Source organism: Helicoverpa zea, chromosome 15, assembly GCF_022581195.2.
Source record: "Helicoverpa zea isolate HzStark_Cry1AcR chromosome 15, ilHelZeax1.1, whole genome shotgun sequence".
In the NCBI taxonomy this organism is placed as follows: Eukaryota; Metazoa; Arthropoda; class Insecta; order Lepidoptera; family Noctuidae; genus Helicoverpa; species Helicoverpa zea.
The window spans coordinates 4,856,110-4,877,904 of NC_061466.1; the positions used below are offsets into that span (position 1 = coordinate 4,856,110).

General features: G+C 33.6%; 1 protein-coding gene across 1 annotated transcript in view; it reads right to left on the reverse strand.

Moving 5' to 3' along the window:
• LOC124636994 (lachesin-like) overlaps window positions 1–20,825 on the reverse strand; it is an 82,263-nt gene extending 61,438 nt beyond the window's left edge. Inside the window, exons 1-2 of the mRNA XM_047173294.1 lie at window positions 20,639–20,825; window positions 3,560–3,896 (exon numbers count right to left, since the gene is read on the reverse strand). Coding sequence (XP_047029250.1) covers window positions 3,560–3,674 — 115 coding nt within the window. The 5' untranslated portion in view covers window positions 3,675–3,896; window positions 20,639–20,825. The remainder of the gene's footprint in view (window positions 1–3,559; window positions 3,897–20,638) is intronic.
• Window positions 20,826–21,795: the final 970 nt, after the last annotated feature.

Below are 21,795 nucleotides of genomic sequence, written 5' to 3' on the forward strand. Positions count from 1 at the left end.
TCTATCTAATACCGCTTTCATTGAGAACGTGATTGATTTAATGGCTTTTTGTATACTGTAAAAACTTTATAATTCGACTTCGCTTTCAGAAGTGTCAAAACGAAAATAAAACATTGTTTTTGTTTGAGAAGTTTCTAGCTTCGAGACCGGTAACCGCATCTTTCCATTTTGCAAAAGACGTGGTGTGACAACATAAATAATCTAATACGAAGACAGCCCGGTGTGTGGCAGGCAGAAAAATGTATCTGGGACATAAAAGGATGGTGGAGGTCGGTTCGTTACGTTTTGTCGGTCCCAGGGGCGTGCCTTGCGCGGTGGGCTACTAGCAGTGTACGTACATGAATGTTTTATGCTAGCGTCACAATTCAGATTTGTATCCACTAGTGAAGTCAGTTTATGGGGCACTGTTGTCCCACGTCGGGCAATAAAGGGGCGTGTTTATTGTTTTTCGTATTGCGAGTTCAAGGTTTCAGCCTCTTCGGCGCTATTTTATTGGTCCTAAATTGAGCTATAAAATGGTGCTATGATTAACTATAGCGCTTTTAGTGACGAATATTTGATGATGGCTTTTATTTTAATTACAGGAGATATAAATAGATATACGTAACTTACGTATAACTGGTGTGCTTTGAGTAACGATCAAGTCCGGCTCAAATGTAGCATATTTGAGTAAATACACCGTGATAACGACATATTCACAATGTAAGGAAACACCATTGTGAAAAACCCCCATAAGATTTTCCGGGTCAAGGCTTTATTACGGAAGATATCCTATTTTTCACGAAAATATATGAATAACAAAGCTGACATTGTGCCCAAAATAGTGTCTATATCTTCAAAGAAATACGTCACTTTATTCCACCTGTAACTAATTAAATAAGCCTCTCAAATAGTAAGTAACTATAATTACAAGTTTACCAAGGTTTAAATTAATTAACCTTTCAAACAAAATACCGCATAAAACTCTTTCAGAATTAATAACAATAAACAAGATTACAGTACCTAATAAAGGGTTATAGTCATACATAGCCTATATTGAGGATTGAGGAATATAACGAACCCTTCAATTATACCTTACATACATAACTTCATAATATATGTCATTCCATGCAAAAATGTACCTTATGGACTTTAACGCTTAAGTCGTTTCGAAATACGAATTGTGCAAGTTTGCTTACATTATAGAAACACAATGTCGTAAGTGCCAGTGCACATAAGGTTCCTTTTACTACACGTATAGATATATCCTCTCTATTTATGTACCGGTTGATTGGATGTATTAATTTGAGGTATTGTTTCCAAAGATTAAAGCTGGATCCCATGTGACCTTTCTTTGATAGTACCCTTGTTTAATTGTGCTTATTAGCTGCGGCTGTCCCTGAAATGTTAAAATGTTATTGATATTTTGAATATTTGAACTGTGATTTGAGTTTGTTTTGAATGTTTTAGTAGTTTGTAACCGCCACAGGAAGTAGGTAAAAAAATAGTAGGAATAATTGACATAAAAAGCAAAATAAAAACGTTATTAATTTGAAGAGAAGAGACAATCTAGAGCTTACGCTTACTTTACCATACCCATAATGAGTACAGAACCGATAACTGATACCATTTATAATTTTATCAGAGCATTATGAAATAACAATATTTTCTTTACATTTTATTTTATTATTCAATTTAAATTCTACAGTGTTAACATTCCAACAGAAAAAGAAACACAAAATAAAAAGACTACAAACGGGCTTCCAAGCGAGGCGTAATTATTATACATTTTATTAAATTGTTTGAGTATTATTCAACGTGTGAAGGCAGACATTTTAATTTCCTTTCTGTATCGTGTATGATAAAAGTGAAGCAATTAGTATCTGTTATTCTCGAAAAAGGAGTAGCATTGCGTGAATACAAATCTGGTCTTATATTGAAACACTTACCTATCTAAGTTAAAACGGTTGGTACCTAAGTAATAAAGTAAAATCTTAGAACGTTCCAAGTGTCTTATATCAACAAAAGTAGCGAACATTTAAGTAAGTAACTTGGAATTATTCTGAATACTAAATATTTTTGATGGTTTGAATCTATCTTTTGAAATATTTTTTATGTTTAACTCAAGTCTAGTTAAAACTTTAGGTGTCCTGGGACCCAGAGACCGCTGTATCTCAGACATTTTATTATATTTTTAATATCCACAATCAGTCCACGGTAACCATAGTTTTACTATAAAGGACGTAAACTAAACCAACCTTTCGACCCACTCACATTTGCAATGATATGAAACATATTCCGCACTAACATTTTATGTGAAAAACCCTAAGATCCCACGAGACCCAGGCCACCTACATCTGGCTAACACCAGTAGTAAACAAATAAAATAAATATCAGTCACACGTGTGCGAGAAATTACTTCAAATCTGGCACTAGGCTCCCAGACCATACATACAAAATATGAGATTTCCTCTACACTCTGTAGGAAAAACGTATAAATAACGGATAAGGTTTTTTGCTGTCCGGGGTTAAAACATTTGTGATATGAAGGACACCTCAACTGGTTTACGTTCGTGCATACATATGTATGTATTCATATATATTCATATGTGAGTGAGTGAGTTGTTACGCTCGTGGCATGTAGAACATGTTTTTCCTAGAGATTACAGTCGTGAAAAAAAAAGATTACGTGATTCACAAAATTGTTATGTTACATGGCGCTGTAATGGAGTGTTGCTCTTGTAATTTAAGAGTTTACATTAAGGAAAAGGGGTAAATAATTATAGAATTAAAAAGATAAGTACTAATAATAAAACCTAACCGAGAAATATTTTACACTAGCTTCAGCCAGCGGTTTCACCCGCATCCCGTGGGAACTACTTCCCGTACCGGGATAAAAAGTAGCCTATAGCCTTCCTCGATAAATGGGCTATCTAACACTGAAAGAAATTTTCAAATCGGACCAGTAGTTCCTGAGATTAGCGCGTTCAAACAAACAAACAAACTCTTCAGCTTTATAATATTAGTATAGATTTAAATTAAATATAGGTTTTATTGAACTAACAAAAAATTTGACGGGTGAGCAGATTAGCCATGTCCTATGAAATAAATGTTTTTCAATCGGTTTCTAATAATAGAAAAACAAAGGAAACCCCCAATATCCGCAGTCCTGAAAGGGCTCTATTTTCAGAAATCACGCCAACTTTTAGATTCATGAAACAATGGTCAGATCAAAGGTATAAGTAACAAAACAAATAGAAGCTTTACTTTCTACTTTTTAATACACCTTGTTTTTTATTGAACGTTTCAGAAAGAATCAATAGGTCCATTAGCCGACCGAAGTCAAAGTATTTTCGTCACGAAAAACAAAGCCGTCACGGGAGCAAAACCAATTATCTCAGCTTCAACCTTAACCTATCGAATCGAAATAAAATGTAGAAAACACCAGCCGGGTGATTGGTTATTACTTTTCCTCACCGCAAACCTATCAACTTCCAAATTGGAGGCAACGTAATAACTTCTCGTCGATTCGAAATAAACCTTGTGACGTGTTCAGTACATTGAATATACGTGATATTACCTTTGGTGCTCTCGACGACGCAGTCTATCCTCCAGAGAAGCAGGGCCGCGTATACCGTAAGTAGCATCTTGCCACCGCGGGAACAGAATAATTCACTTTTATGGCCCATCTTCATACACAGCCAAATTTTCGGCAATGCCGCCCTTTATAGGCGAAAGTGGAAACATCACAACACCACTTTGTAGCGCGAAACAAAAGTCGTAGCGAACTGAGCGTTATGCGGCGGCGGCGAGTAACACTTTTACTGCAGCAAATTTATATCGCGCGACAAAAGTAATTTCTGTAGTATACGATGCATTGACACTGGCTTCCGTTTTATATTTCTTTGTTGCTTTATCTGTAACAAAAGAAAATGGAGTTAGAGGCTGTTTGTTGAATTTTTCGCAGTTTAAATCGATTCATTGGGTGCAACACCACGGGTAACGTAGCGTAGTGTTTGACAAAGCGTCAGGCCGAGGTTTAAATGGCGTATCGAGTGTTACGGAAAAATATATATAAAGGTTAATGTAAAAGTTAGGTGAAAAACAAATACCTATACCTCACTTATAATACAAAACCGTATTCGTGGAACAACATTTTTAAAGTCTAAAAGTCATATTTTATGTAGGAATAGCTCTTTTGTTATCAAAGAAATCTCTACATGGAACCGCCCTTTAGTGGAGGAATCCTATTACTGAAAAGACGCTTCTTTCAGAGATAGTTTTATTTCACGGTAGTGCTACATACATGCTTACTTGTATTACTGCTTATATACTTAGTAACGTTACTCAACAAATTATTTTTCAAATCTAAGTAAAATAATTACGTAAATTATTTTTGAAGCAAAGTTGAGATTATATTTAAGAGTAGTTTTTGATTTTGAAGTTTGTGTCACAATTTAAAATAGTCAACCTTTTTTTTTCTCAAAACATTACGTACCTAAGAGTAAATACCATTTACACCCGTCCCATAATATTTCAAAAGGTTAACTTTCTCAAGTGGCTTCTGTTACGACAATTTCACGAATAAGTTAAACTTAAAATTAAAAACTAAAAAGATTTCCTGCACTTTATTTTTAAATGGCGTTTGAGAGAAGGTACTTCAGGATATTAAAGGTAAAAGGAGCGTAGGACTGCAAGCTCGACATACTTAGAGCGCTCCTCAAGGATCCTTCAGTGATATGCCACTTGTCTCGAGGAAGCTCATATCTTTACTTAAATTATGTATTTTATGACCTTAATATGGAGTAAAGTACACTTTATGGAGTGTGTGTTTCATCACAATTTCATTAAATACACACTTATATTTAACAAAGGGCCGATTTTTCAATCGCCAGACTAACTTTTATCTGAATAATATGTTTGACGTTTTGACAGCTTATTCCTCAGGCAGAAGTCAACAAATAATTGACAATCGTGCCTCTCTTTAATGTAAAGTAGATTTTGCTTGACTTAAAAGCAGGCATTGTAACGAGAACCATTGTAAAAGTTTTACCTTACCAAGAAAATTCTGCATAGTTAGCTAATTATACAATTCAATAATTTAATAACAAATTGTAAGTAAATTAAATAGTTTTGGTATACCGAAGTACTTAATTTAAAATATTAATTTTGGCTCACAATTTAAGGGTAAGTTATCGCTTGTATAGACGCTTACAAACTATTTGTACCACAAAATTCGAAAATCCTTACATTCCTAGAATCGCACCCATATTCCTCACTTCATAATTAAAGTATAACTTAAATTAATAAAGTACTTTATTAAGTACTTCGGCTACATAATTAAGTTCGTTAATTAAGATTATGGAGGATCTTAAACTTTTAGCAACAATAGCTGAAACTAGCTAGATCTAATTAAAATTAGCGTTTAGTTAGTGAAATATTTGCGAAGAAAACTAAGTTCTCTGACTAATCAAAAGATAGATTAAAGAATAATTGCTAAGTTTTAGGCATATTTAATGAAGATTCTAAGAGACAGAGTAGAAATAAAATTAAATATTCTAGAAAAAGGAACAGTCCTGGATAGCAGCTTTATTAAATATCTAGGCAGGTACTGTAAGATAAATTTCACCTAGATGAAGAAGTAATAATAGTGATGTTTAAAATTACATTACACAAACAAGTACACTACAGGTGATTGTTAGATAAAGTTTATTATATTTTAAGCGTAGAGTTACCATATTGTTAAAAAATCATATTCGTTTAAGACTACAGGTATACCTAATCTATTTTTGAACATACACCTAAATATAGTAATTATTAAATTCACTAAAAATACTACATATTTTATTATCTCACTCAAATGCAACTGCTCAAGATTATAACATAAACGTCACATAATTTCCCCGACGAATGATAAATGTACGATAACGACGAATGCTTTCATATTTTGTATGACATTTGTCACTCAATGCAAGGAAATGAAGTATGGATGTATGAACAGTTAATGTTGCTCGTTTGGTCCATGAGAAAGTAATACGCAGCATATGTTTGATATAATACATAGAAGAGGAAATAGGTACGCTTATTTTAATAATATTAACGTGTCTTACCAACTGAGTAAACTGTAGTAGGTATTACTTCCTTTACAGATTAATTTTGACGTGCATGATTCGTTCTTTTAATTAAGGATGTTGTTAATTTTAGATAGAAACGAGCGAAAATTCTCATAGGATTTGGTTTAAAAAATTGTTCCAGTCAAATTGGTTAATATTGAAAACTGTACCTAATCTATTTCCATTAGCAACGCTCTGAAATTAAATCTGTTGATTTATAATTCACAACATCAAAATTTGATTTAATTAGCTAATTACAAAATTATCTGAACCTATTTATCAACCATTTTCCAATATCAAAAGCACATTAGTTGATAAATCATACATCAAAATTAGTACCAAATTATTGACTAATAACTTAACTGACACCCTATTACTAACAGGTATCACTCATAAAACGATACATAACTCATAATAATTCAACTCACGAGTTATATTTTACCGTCACCAGTTTCTAATATATCATGTTTCAATGTAACTTGGTAACAGAATAAAAGTAAAAAGAGGCGAGTTCCCAAGGGATCTATTCTCGTGCCGACGGCAAGGGACCGTATTCTTAGACGATAATTAACTCTTTATGGGTAGGGACATCTGTTTACGAAGCTGCCGTACAATATTTATAGGAGACCCGGCAAGACTTGTAATCTAAAATGCTGTGCTATATTTTTATCGGGCTGAGATTTTTACGAAGACATTTTTTGGGCTCAAATTTTTTCTGTGCAAATTGCTGATAATATCTCACTACTGAGAGACAATTGTAAATCAGCGCAGTTTACAGAACTAATCTTATGCGTTAAATAATAGTGCGTGAAAAGTAAATACTTTTGTGAACACTTAAGTAAAAACTTTAATTAATATCTAAATATCTATCTCTATCCAAACCAAGCACACAATCTGTTCAAAACATCAGCAACAATCTACAAACTAATCTAATCTAATCAACACAACAGAATTATACATTGAGACCAACAGGGATTGGTAATCTCCGCCAACCCACCAGGGATGCGTCAAGATAAGTTAGCAACTAGAAACGGTAAAAAACACACGTTCGTAATAAATTCCAAGCGTATACCATGTCTGGGGGGCTGAAGTAGTGGGTAGTGCCATCTGCTGCAGTATAAACTATCCGTGTACACATTCAGTATTAAATGTACAAGAATTTGTGGGATAGCTAGTGCACATGCGGTGAAATTGAAATCTATGTTTAGTTTAGGTCTTTGACTTGGTATGTTCTCATTGCTTTATTTTCTATACGGATATGTGTTTATTATTTATTGGTATGACATCCTCTTGTGGTTTTATTAGTTGGTCAATGTTGTGCGTTTGTTGTTTGTTTTTTATTTTAATAATAGTCAGAATTCACATATCAACGTCAATGAACTCAAACAAGTTTTTAAAATAACTGTCAACACCAATATTCAAGGATTCTACCTTGATCAAAATTACTGCTTTACTATCTCTCTAAATCTTAAGAATAATAATGTTTTAGAATGATATATTCCGCTTTAAAGTACACTCAGTATTAAGCTCTAATTTTCAAACATAAAAAATTACCTACCATAAATGCAAGCCTTAACGCCCGCATCGTTACGCAAAATGGCTTGTTTGAAGAGGGATTACATTGCAGCTCTGTAGCATACATAATAAATCTGCTTCATTAGCTGTACTCGTAAGTTTGTCCTTCAAACTAACTACTCTTAACTAATTCACTTATGTAATGGCAACCATCCATTATCCAGCCTTTGATACTATGTGATCGGTTAATAAATAAAAATGCCGACGCTCTTTTGGGTAAGTACTCTAATTGAGTTGGGTTTCGTTGTATTGGTGATGTGTGGGAATGGGAAAATACATCTAAATGTATATGAACGCGTAACCTACTGAACGAATAAAAGCTGAAGCTTATGTCAATTCCATTTAAACAATTTTATAGTTATTCCAAAAAGAATAAAACATTTAGCCTCAAAATCATCCCAAAAATTTGCCTTAAGATGAATTAAACCCAATTTTTTTTTCAGTACAAGTAATAATTTTGTCGTGAATAAATATTAATTTAAAAATTTTTGAAAGCGAAATGACTATTCCCGATTGGGTATTTTTTCTTTTCGGTCAGTCTATTCACTAAATTCATTGCACCCTTTTACTTAATACGACATAAAAATGGCTCAATCAAGGATTCGTCCATTTACTGCAGAACCCCAACAAACTAGAAATAGACCAAGAAAATCGAAAAAGCGTGGCCATTAGGAAAGTAATTAGTATTGGATGCGAAGGTCCCCAAACTGATAAATATTGCAAAGGTTAATTCGCTAGTAACAGAAGTTTGTCTTTACGTACGTACTATAAGATTCATAGGTATTGCTATGGAACGTATTTCATTCCGTACATTGTGTTAAGTAAAAGATTTTCTTGACTGAGACTGCTTATGAGTTACTAAGGTAAAGCTAAAAGTATTTGTTTGAACATTAGATCTTTTTTTTAAGTAGCTGTTTAAGCTCTATATTCTTGGCTATCCTACTCTATCTACTGCTTGTTACATGGAGATAGCAAGCAAAGATTCGTCTTAACACTTATAAATAGTATTCGAATAACACAAAACCATATCAAACAGTTCTACGTTTGTTTTCTTAGAACGGACATACAGGAAGCTGTAGGGATGGTGCCTAATAAAAAGTGGTAATTCCGCATTTGAAAATAGAGTTACTTGGCTGGATTCTTAAAGACCATAAGACGTTAAATTACTGTAAAATAACGGACATAGCTTGTTTGCTTGTAAAACCTCATTTAGTAAAGCGCAAGAGACGGTGCTATATTTTGTCTGAAAATATTTGTTGTCCGAAACGATACCTTATTTTTTTCTAGTAGAATTTCCTGATTTTTTAGAACAAAGTTTGTTATCACATTCATTGTACTTATAAAGGACAATGGGCACTTTGTATGGGATTTGGTACCCGCTCCAACAGTAACGTATGATATATCATTAGAAAGGTATTTGCGTGAAGAATAATGAAAACTATGGGGCCTGCCTCAATTAGCTGTCCGATCCGAGTAACGATAAAAATTGAATCGACATAGAAACAAGTATGTCATCCATATATGCAAATTCATTAAGATTAAGAGGCATATTATGTCGTCAGTGTTATAATTTTAAACTCAGTTAATAGACATCTTACATTGTTTGAGATACACTCTATTATAATCTAAAGGTTGTAATAGTCTATGGAGTCATACTACGGAAACACAATCGTCATCTGATTTGACAAAAGTTCAAAACATTTCTATTCATCTTTTTTTAAGAAGAAATTCATCATTATCTCAGCAACTCTTGAGGAGCAAGATTAAGTCGTAATATGTACTATGTTAACATCGTCTCCTAACTTTTCAACCTTAATTGATTGTAAATACTGAAAGACTTTCATCAAATACATAACCTAGTTCTGCGTGAACTGCAAAGGTTTGCACAGTCTTTTTTTAAAGCAGTCGGCAGGCAAACATTTTAAGAAGGCCTAATTCCTGTTTTTTGTTACTTTACCAGTTTTTATTAAATACAGTTCGATTTAAGAACTACATCTACGTTGATGATTTATGAACATTACACATTCTATTAGTCGATGTCACGCGAAATGGACAAGGATTTGGGACTAGTCGTCATAGTAAACATTTTTTGCCTTGCCAAGACCTACGCAATGGTACTAGAATCAACACTGTTGGACAGGGTACCAAAACGCCCATCGTCCTTTATACGATATTTTGTTGTAATACCATTTCAAACACGACCACTACCGGGCCCAGCAAAAACAAACATTTATTAACAAAACGTATACATGCCGTATATAAACACCAACAAACCGGGCATTTCCATTCGAATACTGAACATAAATTGCAGATCAAAATTGAACACAAAGGTATAATGTTGCTATTATTTACCGATATCAGAGAAACAATTCAAAAGGGTTGGAACGACAAAAAAAGGTATGGCGACCTACGGTTAATATTCAACGTGCTTATGAATATAAATCATGAATTTATTTTTGTGTGTTACGTAAAAGTAGTGGAATAATACATCACTCACTCGGGTATTTGTTTCCGGGAAAACAATTTTTGAAGTGGAACATAAAAAAGATTTATTTCGTTAATTCACTTGATGTACAGTTCTGTGAAAGAAGTGATTTTGATTCCATTTTCGAACATTGTTTTTTGGCTCTGTGCATTGAGCAATGAGTTTACACTCGCTGATTTTCCGCTAGGTCCATATTATGCGCGCGCTGAAATCCGTACGGTTTTAAAACGTCATCTCTGTTCAGTAATAGTAGTTTCAATTATTTGCTTGTTATAGTGCTCAGTCTGAAATGACGTATGAGTCTAATATTGAAATGAAAGTGGGGAATATCTTCTTGGAATCCAAAATTACAATTTGTGGTATGAACACAATTCGTACTATAACAATACTTAGTGTAACAGGAATGAATGATTCCTGGAACCATTATAAAACCAAAGTTTAAACTGTAGGCAGTTACATAAATAAAATCGAACTCTTATATAAAATGAATATTTCTTAATTAAAGTATTCCTGAAATAATACCAACATAATTTAATTCGTATTATCATACCAAAATATAATTTTCATTCTTGAACGAACGAGCTTTCAGGTGTACTTACGAATACATGAAATATATTGTAGATTAAAATTATTATTTCCTTTTTCATTTAATTCAAAAAGATGCTATCCGCCCTTCCACGTTTTGGATAAAAAGATCATTGAACTCAAAACTTATTAAAATATTTCGATGACAACTTACCCCTTTTTTAACCCTTCTGGCATTAAATTACAAAACTTTGTATTTCTCGAAAAGGTTTTAATTAAAACACCGATATCCGATTTCGCATTCATCGTTTGACTTAGAAGCTACAGGAGTATTTGGGCCTAAGAACTTAAAAGGTCAAGATTCTATTGATTGAAAATCGCTCTGTTTGTATAGCATGATTGTTCCTCTAGTTATAACTAGTTATAATTTGTTTAATCAGTGTTTAATGTAGTGCAATATTGCTCTGTACAAATATTGTGATATTTCTGTTTGTTATTCTTATTTTGCAGCTGATTTTATTCCTAATTAATAAGTCTTACTGTTCTTTGGCAGTCGTTACAAGTACTCAGACTCCAGGCTAGACAGATGATAAAATGAAATGAAATAAAAACTTTTCCGTAACGGGTAAGGTTTAGACTCCACCAAAGAGGTGCCTCTTTGGTGAAGTCTAAACCTATAGCATTTTGTCTGTCATTTTCATGCCAGTATTCCGGGCCATAGATTATTCTATTTGAACGCAGAAGCCGGGGTCACAAGAACAATTACATGGGACTCCGAATAACTATGATTATGTGGAAAACTTTGTCTTTGTGTTCCCAAGTACGAAAAACTTTGATGTGACCGCGTTTCATTTGTTTCTCCGATCGACTTATGCTTAGAATAAATGTATGAGAAATCGTATAATACTTTGGTATTCCTTTATATTTTTCTTGATCATTTTCCTTATGATTATGGAAAGCTTTGGTTTGGTTGCTTGGTGTCACGAGTGTAGTTGGTTTTCTGTAACTAATATAAGCAGTTATATTCAAACTGAAATGGAAAGTATGGTGGTACCACAATTAAGTAGCCATTACATATACTTATTTAATTTCAGAAGAAACCCTGTTTTGAAATATAAATGAGTATTATAATCATCCTAATCCGCTCGTCTCCGTCATTGATTCACACAACTCTGAATCCACACTCAATGTAATTATCACTAAACATAGTGAAATCCTCATATAAATGTTAACATCTACCACACATTGCATGAAGGTACAGACTTTCCTTAACCCGCTGAGGACATGGGCATTTGACACTGTTAAATATAGAAGTTGTACTCATAGTCATGAGTCCCTATAATGTTGGTATAAATCAAAGCTAACCAGCATCAAAATTAGATTAAATAATCACCCTTACGAAGTAAAACAACTGAAGCTCGAAGTTGTAATATGTTATTTGGCCAGAGCTATCTTGGTCCATTGTTTTCAAAACGGCAGCTAAATCGTTCGCACACGAAAACGGCAGATTAACCTCAATTTCATAATGCTTCTTTTATATTTGAAACAATATGGAGTCTTGTACAAACAGGATTAAGAACAATTTAGTTTTAGTGTATTTGAGATTTTATTTTTATAATCTTTAAAAATTGCGATCGTTATATAGAGCCAGCTCGAAATTAGGTTTAAGAATTTTATCAATATGATTTCATCTTGAAAGCAAAAAGTAAGCTTTGATGCTTAGTAAAGCCATGCTCTATTTTTTACTACGATGCAAATGCTTTTTTTTTATCGTCCCACTGCTGGGCACAGGCCTCCTCTCACACGGAGAAGGATTGAGCATTAATCACCACTCTTGCTCAATGCGGGTACCATGGGGATGCAAATACCATAATATATTTATCTACGTATCTTCAGCGCATAGAACTCGATATTTCTTTCAGAATCCTAATATTCTACATGACTTTTTCAATTCTCACAATTTTGTACAACAAAATATAAATAAAATGTACATGAATATCCAACACGGAAAGTGGAAATTCCAACACGGGAAGTGATAAGGTTCGTTTGAAGCCAAAGCCAGGTCATATTTATTTTGATTAATACCCGAATTTAATTTCGTCATTTACCCCTCAGGGTATTGAGCGGGGAAGCAGTGACAAAGACCCATAAAATTTGGAGCCCAAACCTTCTGTTTTGTACACGTAATTAAATTGTGAAATCATTTTGTTAATTACAGAAATATGATTGCGTTTGATTGTTTAAATTTACATTTTGATTCGCCATTTTGTTTATTGGCAAATTGAGGGGTTTTGTTTGTAACTTACAATAGATGTTTGGTTTGTAGTTGTTAACTGAACTACGTAAAATATATTTTGTTTCACTTTCAGTATTATTTGAGGTAAACAAACTAGCTTCTACTTTTGACGAGTTAATTACACAAACATACAAGCTAATTATGTAAGTACACACAGTTTCCCAAACAGGTACATTCGCATTTCAAATATTAGACACACTTTGTTCGAATCTAATCACCCAATGTAGAGTTTGGTTCATTTACATAATGCTTTTAACGGTCGTTACATTTCATGCAGGCTTGCTCTCAAGTACGGGAAACCCACAAATGTAAATTCTTAGTCGTTTTTCCGAAGCCACTCTAAAGGATTTTATGCCCAAATGCTACTTGCAATACACTGTGTTACTAGCTTTTTGACCTCAATTAGAATTAAGAATTTCGTGTTTAATTTTGTTAATTTCCTTTAAAAGCTAATTAATTTTCATCGTTTACTGCTTATGTACTTTTAAAGTGTTTTTTGAAGAAAGGAGATCGCTTTAAAGAATTACAATGTGGTTTAAAGCAGACATTCGCCTTATGAAAATCTTCATATCGATTTTTGAAAAAACTCATGCAAGGTTCTTTGTAGAATAGGAACGAGATTTGATTGGTGTCGGTGTTCGAAAGAAGATAAAGTAATAAGTTCTATTTTATTAATATTGCTTTCTATCTAACCTCCTTCTGTGGTAGGTATGGCACATTCGGACCCCAAAAAATCAAATAAATAACATCTAATAAATTCATAGGAAAAATAACAGATTTCTATCTACCGCGAGGTAAATTGGATTCCGCTTTTTATGCCGAACTTAACGAAATTCCTACACGTTCGGAATAGTAAAATAATAAAGGCAATTTTCTTTTATTTTCACAATAAAAACTTTTTGATCAGATAGTTTATGAAGTGAGGAATTTATTGAAATAGCGGGAGGATAGATTCATTTTTTTTTACTTTCGAAAACGAAGGAACCAAAATATCGCTCTGCATATTTCACTAACTCATTTCAGGAATTTTCTGTCACAATAAAAACGGAATGGAGTTATAAATAAAAACAATACTCAACAAAAATCAGTAACACATACTAGAACTTCCAAAATACATTTAAAAACAAAAAGAAAGCGAGGAGATTTTTAAGCCTCTAAAAATTCCTGTCACCCATTCCCTTGCGTATCGTATAACATGGGCTATTAGTGCTACTAAAATTAGCCATTGAAAGTCTAGTAGCCTACAAAGTGGCCGTTTGAATTCTCTTTGAAAAGTATCATATACTTAAGCTCACAATTAATGTCAGGAACGAAACACGACATTTGACATTTTTAAATCCGACAAACCGTGTACCATTTAAAATGGTATTTTCGAAGATATTGAGAAATAAAGTGGGGCTTAGTGGACATTTTCCTTTTGTAACTTTTGGTTGTATTTAAATTGTGATCAAATAGTAGCTCTTTGATCATATTTTAGTGGTTGAAGTGAACTGTTTAGTTGCGATATAGATTTGCATGCTATCTTATATTGAAACTGCTGAAAGTTAAATTAGTCCAACTACAAAAAAACTTATCATTTTTGTTATGGAAAGTGTTTTTCTGAAAAAAAAAAAAAAAAACATTTAATAGAAAAAAAAAATGTAAAAATAAACCCATTACCTACAAAATTATACACTAAGACCTAGTTTTTGTAATTAGGTTAACACACAGGTATATTATTCCATTCATTTTGCAAACTTTTGTTCAAAATATATTATGCTTTTTGATGTATTCTTGTGTTGAAATAGTAAAATGAATGTAAATAGTCCGACATTGTGGTCATGTCCAGTGTTTTGAGAGCAACGTTTGTTGTTGATGTTATTCAAATGGTTTTATGTTTCAATGCTTTTACTATTTTGCAAATATTAAGCAAAAGCTTACAAAAAGCTTTGACCCTAAAATATTTAAATTGATTAAAAAGACAATCATGCTTTAGATCTAATTGAAAGTCGTTCAGTTACTTTCTCTCTTTTTACTTCGTCGTTTCAGCAGAAAGACGTCCACTGCTAGACAAAGGCCTCCCCCAAGGTTCGCCCGGTTCTTAACAACCTACATCCACTGCTTCCCGGCGACTTTGGCCAGATCATCTGCCCACCTAGTATGAGGCCTGTCCACGCTGAACCTTCGGGATCTTACTATATAGTATTTTTCTATAAAACTCTTCTTTGAAGATCTATTACAGAATACTCACATCGATATAACATAAGCCAGGTTCATAGCACGTTACATAATCAAGGTTCCGCCTACATTCTTTCATACACAATTTCATGTCATTCTCCCATAGGAAGCCTGTGCAAATAACGTGAAATTATGTAAATGTTAAACATGAATCTCTTTTACGCGAATATAAGTAATGCTTAATATTTTGAGACGATCTTACTTCCTACATTTCCGCGGAAGAAGATTTTCAGTTTACACTTTTCCAAATAATATAATATTATAGACATCCTTCATTGATGTTCTGAGAATACTAATTCCTATACACAATTATCTCTAGCCTAGCTAGTTGCCGATTTAATGCCTATGTAACATCTGGGTATCAATTACTATTTAGCAGGCTAAACACATTTCCATCTAATGTAGGTACGTGTCTATTATAAGGCACCAAAATATAAAATGAGAAATTGAAGATTATAATTGAATGACATGATTATTTTAAGAATAGCTTCCGCCAGTGGTTTCACCCGGATCTCGTGATAAAAAGTAGTCGATAGCCTTTGCCAATACGTGGGTCATCTAACACTGAAATATATTTTTAAATCAACCCATGCTTCTTAAAATTAGCACGTTCAAACAAAAACTTTTTAGCTTCATAATATTAGTAAAGATAACAAAACAAAACTTCAAGTTAAAGATTTGATGACGTTACATAAGACAAGAAGTTCTATCGTCCCAAGAAGTGAGATCAACTTTGTTGTAATAAATATGTTTGTCAGCTAAGCATGTGTTGTGGGGAGAATAATTGAAAAACTTCTGACAGGGGTTGTGCTGATCTCACCAACCTTTGGCTTATGGTGTTGTATAAATGGGAAAGGTCGCGGAAATAATTTTGCTGTTTAATTAAATAAGGTGACTGACTCGTTTGTATAGTTGGTTTGAACTATTGGTGAGCATAATATTTTAAACTCCAGTCTCATGTTAGAAGGCTTTTAAAACAAACGAACGACGAATTATGAGAGCTAGATCACTAGCATAGAAACTGGTGAAGGGTGGACGTTTTTGGGGCTGTTTCATGTAATTCTGACAAAAACCTTCAAAAAGTGCTATTGTTTAGCCTACTCGTTATAATCAATTTTTGATTTTGATTCATTTGCAGCATTGAAGAGCCCCCGTAAACTGTAGGCCCGATGAGGTAATAATCGTGAATCCAATCAAACTTTTTAAGTAGTCGGTCTGATAACGACCGGACATAATTATACCCTACGTATTATTATATTTTAAAAAATTTACTCTGAGCCAACATATAGGCACTTGAGTAATAAATTCAAATTTTGGCAGAATTTTAACAATAATTATCTTGCGATAAATTCCTTTTATGGATCCATAAAATGCATTACGCCTGAAATACTGTTTCATGATGCCTATGCGGATAATACCTTAAAAGTATTTTGCGAGTATATTACATGTTTAACACGCTGTTAAAATATAATCCAAGGGAAGGTATTTTAAAAGCGTGGTTTCGTTAATAAATATTTTTAACGAGTTCAATATTAAAATCCTTGCCTACGTGTGAACTGTCGAAGCTACTTTAATAGTAGCTCAATAATATAAGCTATCCTTAAATATACTTGAAAACATTCAAGATTCACGAATTCAAAAATTCAAGATACAAAGATGGTAACCCAAAACTCATTGGATTTTTGAGACGAGTTTCTAAATACATATTGCCAAAATTCCAGAGCTCTCTTACACCTATTAAGTACTTATAGAAGGATTATATAACCAAAAACCCTTTTATTATAAACCAAATTGTAAGTTTTCACTTCCAAAGTTTTAGTTTGTTAGCTTAACCCTGAATTTAACTATACATGTTCTTACATCATAACTACCTTGCTCACCCTTGTGATCGTTCCCGATTCCGATAAACTATCCCTTTGCTTTGTAGTAGCTTTTTAGGCATGTGATGCAGAGGAATGAAGATAATATGTTGTGAGGAAGGTGATAACCATGAACGTGGGTAGATATAGTGGAAGGCGACGACCAAAGACTGGGTGGATTATATGAAAGTCGACGTAGCTAGAAAGAACGCTACTTGTGAAATGACGGCAGATAGAAGAGTATGTAAGAAGAAAACATGCTGCGCCGACACCAAATAAAAATTGCGATAAGGGAAGAAGGACGACAATCGTTTTTTGATTTTTTGAAAATTGATATATCATGAATGAGGATAATACCAATAACTACCATCCGTATTACAACAAATTATTTCTTGTTTATAAGAACCAGGCATTTGTCAACAAACGGTTGGATTAAAAACATCTGTTGTGACCGCTTGAGAATAAATAGGCTGGAGGTATGTTTTAGAATCTTAAAATTTTACGTGATTTGAATATGGGACGCTGTTACGAGGTCACGTTTCCCACTGATATTCTTTCCCCGTAAAAAAGGCCTTTTTTGCCCGATACATTTTAAATTGATTTTGCTGAAATCAATTTCTGAAGTCTTTTGTAAATAACATGCATTTTTATCGGATTTTGCTTGATTTAGTAGGTTCGTTTTATGTAATAAAAATATATTTAAAAAATACTGGCTTTATTGTTATCGACATGCTTACTTGGAATACTGTTACCTAAAAATGAAGTCTATTTTTTCAACTGTTTTTTAAAGCAACTGTCGTCGATTATCACGTAAGTATAAATAATTCATTTTCGTACACTATTTCCCAAGAAAGAAAAAACATTTCAAACTCCCTTTTTCAAAACATCAATATGGCTGAATTTTCGAATATGGATTGTTCAATCATCGTAGCGTAAGATCTGATGATCGATGCCGCTTGAGATCTAACGCAAATCTAAATATTTACACAAAAAAATTGTGCTAAGAAGTATTATTCCTTTTCCATTATGTTACCACTTCCTGCTTTATTCGTGGTCTCATTTAAAATGTTATGTTGGGATTATCGTTCATTTATGGATTTTTTTTATGACTTAATCAGCACTAATGAGTGCGTGCTTGGGACACTTGAAATGTTAAGGACGTGACGTTGATGTCAACGCTCGTATAATGCCTGTGGGTTAGCGGCCTAAGGGAGCTCTCGAAAGTCTGTTCTCCCATCCCACTTTTTTCTAAAGATATTCTGTACTGATCATCACATGGATGTCTACCCATCCAAGGAGCGACCGCGCCAAACCTTGATGACTTATCTCAGGCACCGGTCACAATATATATTCCAGGATACCGTTCTAGGGTGACCGGTTCTTGGGCCTAGAACTAAAAATATTGATAGTACTTCTTATGTATTGCTGCAGTAAATAACTCGTCATGGTAACCTAGTGGTTAACGCACCAAAATCTCAGGTTCGGTTTCGGTTTAGTGTACGGGTTCGATTCCACACCAAGAAAGTGCCAATATAACTTTCGTTTTGCTATTTTGAGGTACAGTTATACATATATTACATGAATTCATGAATCTAAATAAGCTTACTGTTAATACAAAAATAACAAATTTAGTTCGTCAGGACACGCAAAAAACGATTCCTAGCAATAACACTGATTGAAAAGCAACCCAATACTAATCCTAAAAGCAAAGACAATACACAAAACGGATTAACCAGAGATCTAAAGCCGGCCATTTGTATTATGAGAAACATTAAAATAACCCAACAATATCACGACAGAGCGAGCCAGATTCATAAATATTTATAACATTAATACTAATTGAAGTTGGAATAGTTATACACTATGATAGCTGAGACAAGCGTCCTTGAATGGGAAATCTTTTCTATTCTGAATAGAAGAATTACTTCATCGATTGGTATACCTAATTTATTTAATGTGGAAAAGCCGTCAGTGAAGAGCAATGAAGGTATTATCTATTTAAGAGTATTACGACTCCTCTTGGGTCCAGTTGCAACTATCAGACACTATTTTTCTGGTATAATGCTGAACTGCACCTATTTATTACATACACTTATATTTGTCCCTTATTAGTCTCGTGTGTCAATTGTTTTTCTTTTCATTTTTTCTATCCGTATTAAAATAGGCGCTCCTCTAAAGTTTATCTACGTTATAAGTGTTTGTGGAACTCATTCTGGCAGGCGTTCTAGATCAATATCAATATATTGTAACCACATGTTATGACTTCATTACTTTCGAAGCCAATCATAAGTAGGGAATAGACTAAAGATTCTCAGTGTACTAATAGTAGATCTGCTGATTAGCTATAAGTGTGTTACACTACTGCTATCCGTGAAAACCTGTAATTGGCTTTTTGTCTTTTTATCCATGGTCTATTCTTTTTTTTTTGTATAGCTGTTGGTTTTCCTAAAAAATAAATAAATTATTAAAAAACTCAACAACACCATTAAAAACGGGTCTTGTCTTAATTCTTTGTTTTGAGTACCTATCAGCTAATGGCGAAAATTTTGCACGCCCACGTAAGCTTAGAAAACCCGGCTTTATGAGAAAACTTTTAATATTTGGTTTCTCGAGAAAATTCTATGACAATGTTCATGAAAGGTAGGTACTCCAAATTCATTCCGAAATTCCAAATTTTCCTCTGGGATAGTGCACGCTAGGTCTACTAACGCTAGGTCATATTTTGACCAAGCTAAAACCAAAAATCTATACAAAAAAAGATAATTTTCCGGAACAAAGAAACAACTAAAACTGTAACAAAAATAGAATTCGACCGCCCGAAACATTGTAATACCATAGATTATAGTGACTTGCATCATTACTTAATCGATGTCTTATAGGTATAGAGTACTAGTATATATGATACAGCTATTAGAATCATTATCTCCACACTTAACTATATCCCGTATGAACCTCCAAAAAAATCTGCACCATTTCGTAACCCAACCATTTTTGCGGTAAACCCACAATTGACATAAAATTCTCGACTTAAATAAAATACATTAATTTCCAATCAGCTATTCCCTTAAAATTAATGATAATTAAGAGAGGCAAGAAAAATATAGAAAGATTCCGCACTAATTCCATAGGTCATAAAAATATGAAATTAATGACCTTTCATCGTAAATTATCTACTCCGTATGTTTGATCTTTATTTGTCGTTAATTAAAATGCTTTATAGATACGACAATTCGTAAGCATAGTTATGTAAACTTTTTTTAGACAGTGCTTTTTATCTTTTGTTGCTTTCACATTCAAGGGAAAGTATTTTATACAGCATTTTATCAAGTTATATTTTTCAATTTTGTATGAATCTAGTTTAGTATAAAAAAATAATCAAATATTTCCAATTCTTAATTACCTACTAATAATTATAGATTCAGATACATATACAGCCAATACGTTTAGGTAAGGTATAAAACGCTGATTCAAATCCAGTCACGTTCCAAACGCCGATAAAATATCCATTAAGTTCAGAAGTAAGAGTCCGCAATAAAACAGATTGTATACGTAATACAACAAAAGTAGTAAATAAAGTTAATAGACTTACAGTCACTTCTAAACAAGACACTCCAATACTTTGTTCCACAGTATAGGCGAACCATCCATCACAAAACAAAACACTTGGTAATTAAGATATTTTTGTCACCACTCAGTTGTCCGGGCCGCTAACGACAGTTTCTGTTCGGGATCGGAACAATTTCCAAAGAGTGCGCGCGAAAGCGATACGTCCCAGCCTCCACGCGATCCGGAGACATCTAAAAAATCCGAGTCCTGGAAGCTTATTGCCGTACAGCCGCGCGTTGGGAACTTCACTCTGTAACATCAATCTACATTCAAAATTCAACTCTAATGTGTAAAACTACAGTCGAAATTCGAATGTCTTGTAATCTCGTTTTGGCCGCAGAGCGAACGGAGATAGGGGCAGAAGCACAGATGCTGCGCGCATGCGATTTCGGGCGACACACACATGTGTGTTAGTATTAAGTTGTGTATGTGTGTAAGATCAACGTTACATTGTTTGAACCACTGCCGGACACTATTGTTGTGGATATTCAGGCGGCCGTGATAACCGCCGGCTTACAATTAACCGTGATTAATATTTGGGTATCATATAGCAATTTGCGGCGTCACGCTAAAAGAAAGGCATGCCTATAGGTTTTTGTAATAATTACACACACATTTTTTCCATAATATGAAAAATAGCTGATGCTTTTATTTTATGTTTACAAGCTGATGTTTCAAAAATGATCATGGGTTCGAGCCTTTTCCCAACTAAACATATTGAGGCTTCGAGTATACCAGATTTCATATGCATATTTTCATGCTTTAATCAACACTAGGTTAATGTTAGTTTGTTGACTTCATATAATTTAATGAAATGTTTTTATAACAATATTGCACGGTAACTGCACATAGTATCATTAAATAATAAACATTTATGTTTAAAAATCGCAGTGATCCTGTAAATTATTAAAAACCTATTAATAAAATATTTTGCTCTATTCCGCCATTTGTTATTATTAGTCGGCACAGCAATCTTGCTACATTATCAAACGCAATGCTGCCGTCTAACCGCTTGCTCAAAATAAATATACAGCATCACGCATTCTGAAGATTTCTAGTCGTAATTTTATGCACTGTACTTAACGATGTATCGATGTGCCTTAAGCTTGGGTTTCCTAGGAAAGCGGTGCCGTCATATAG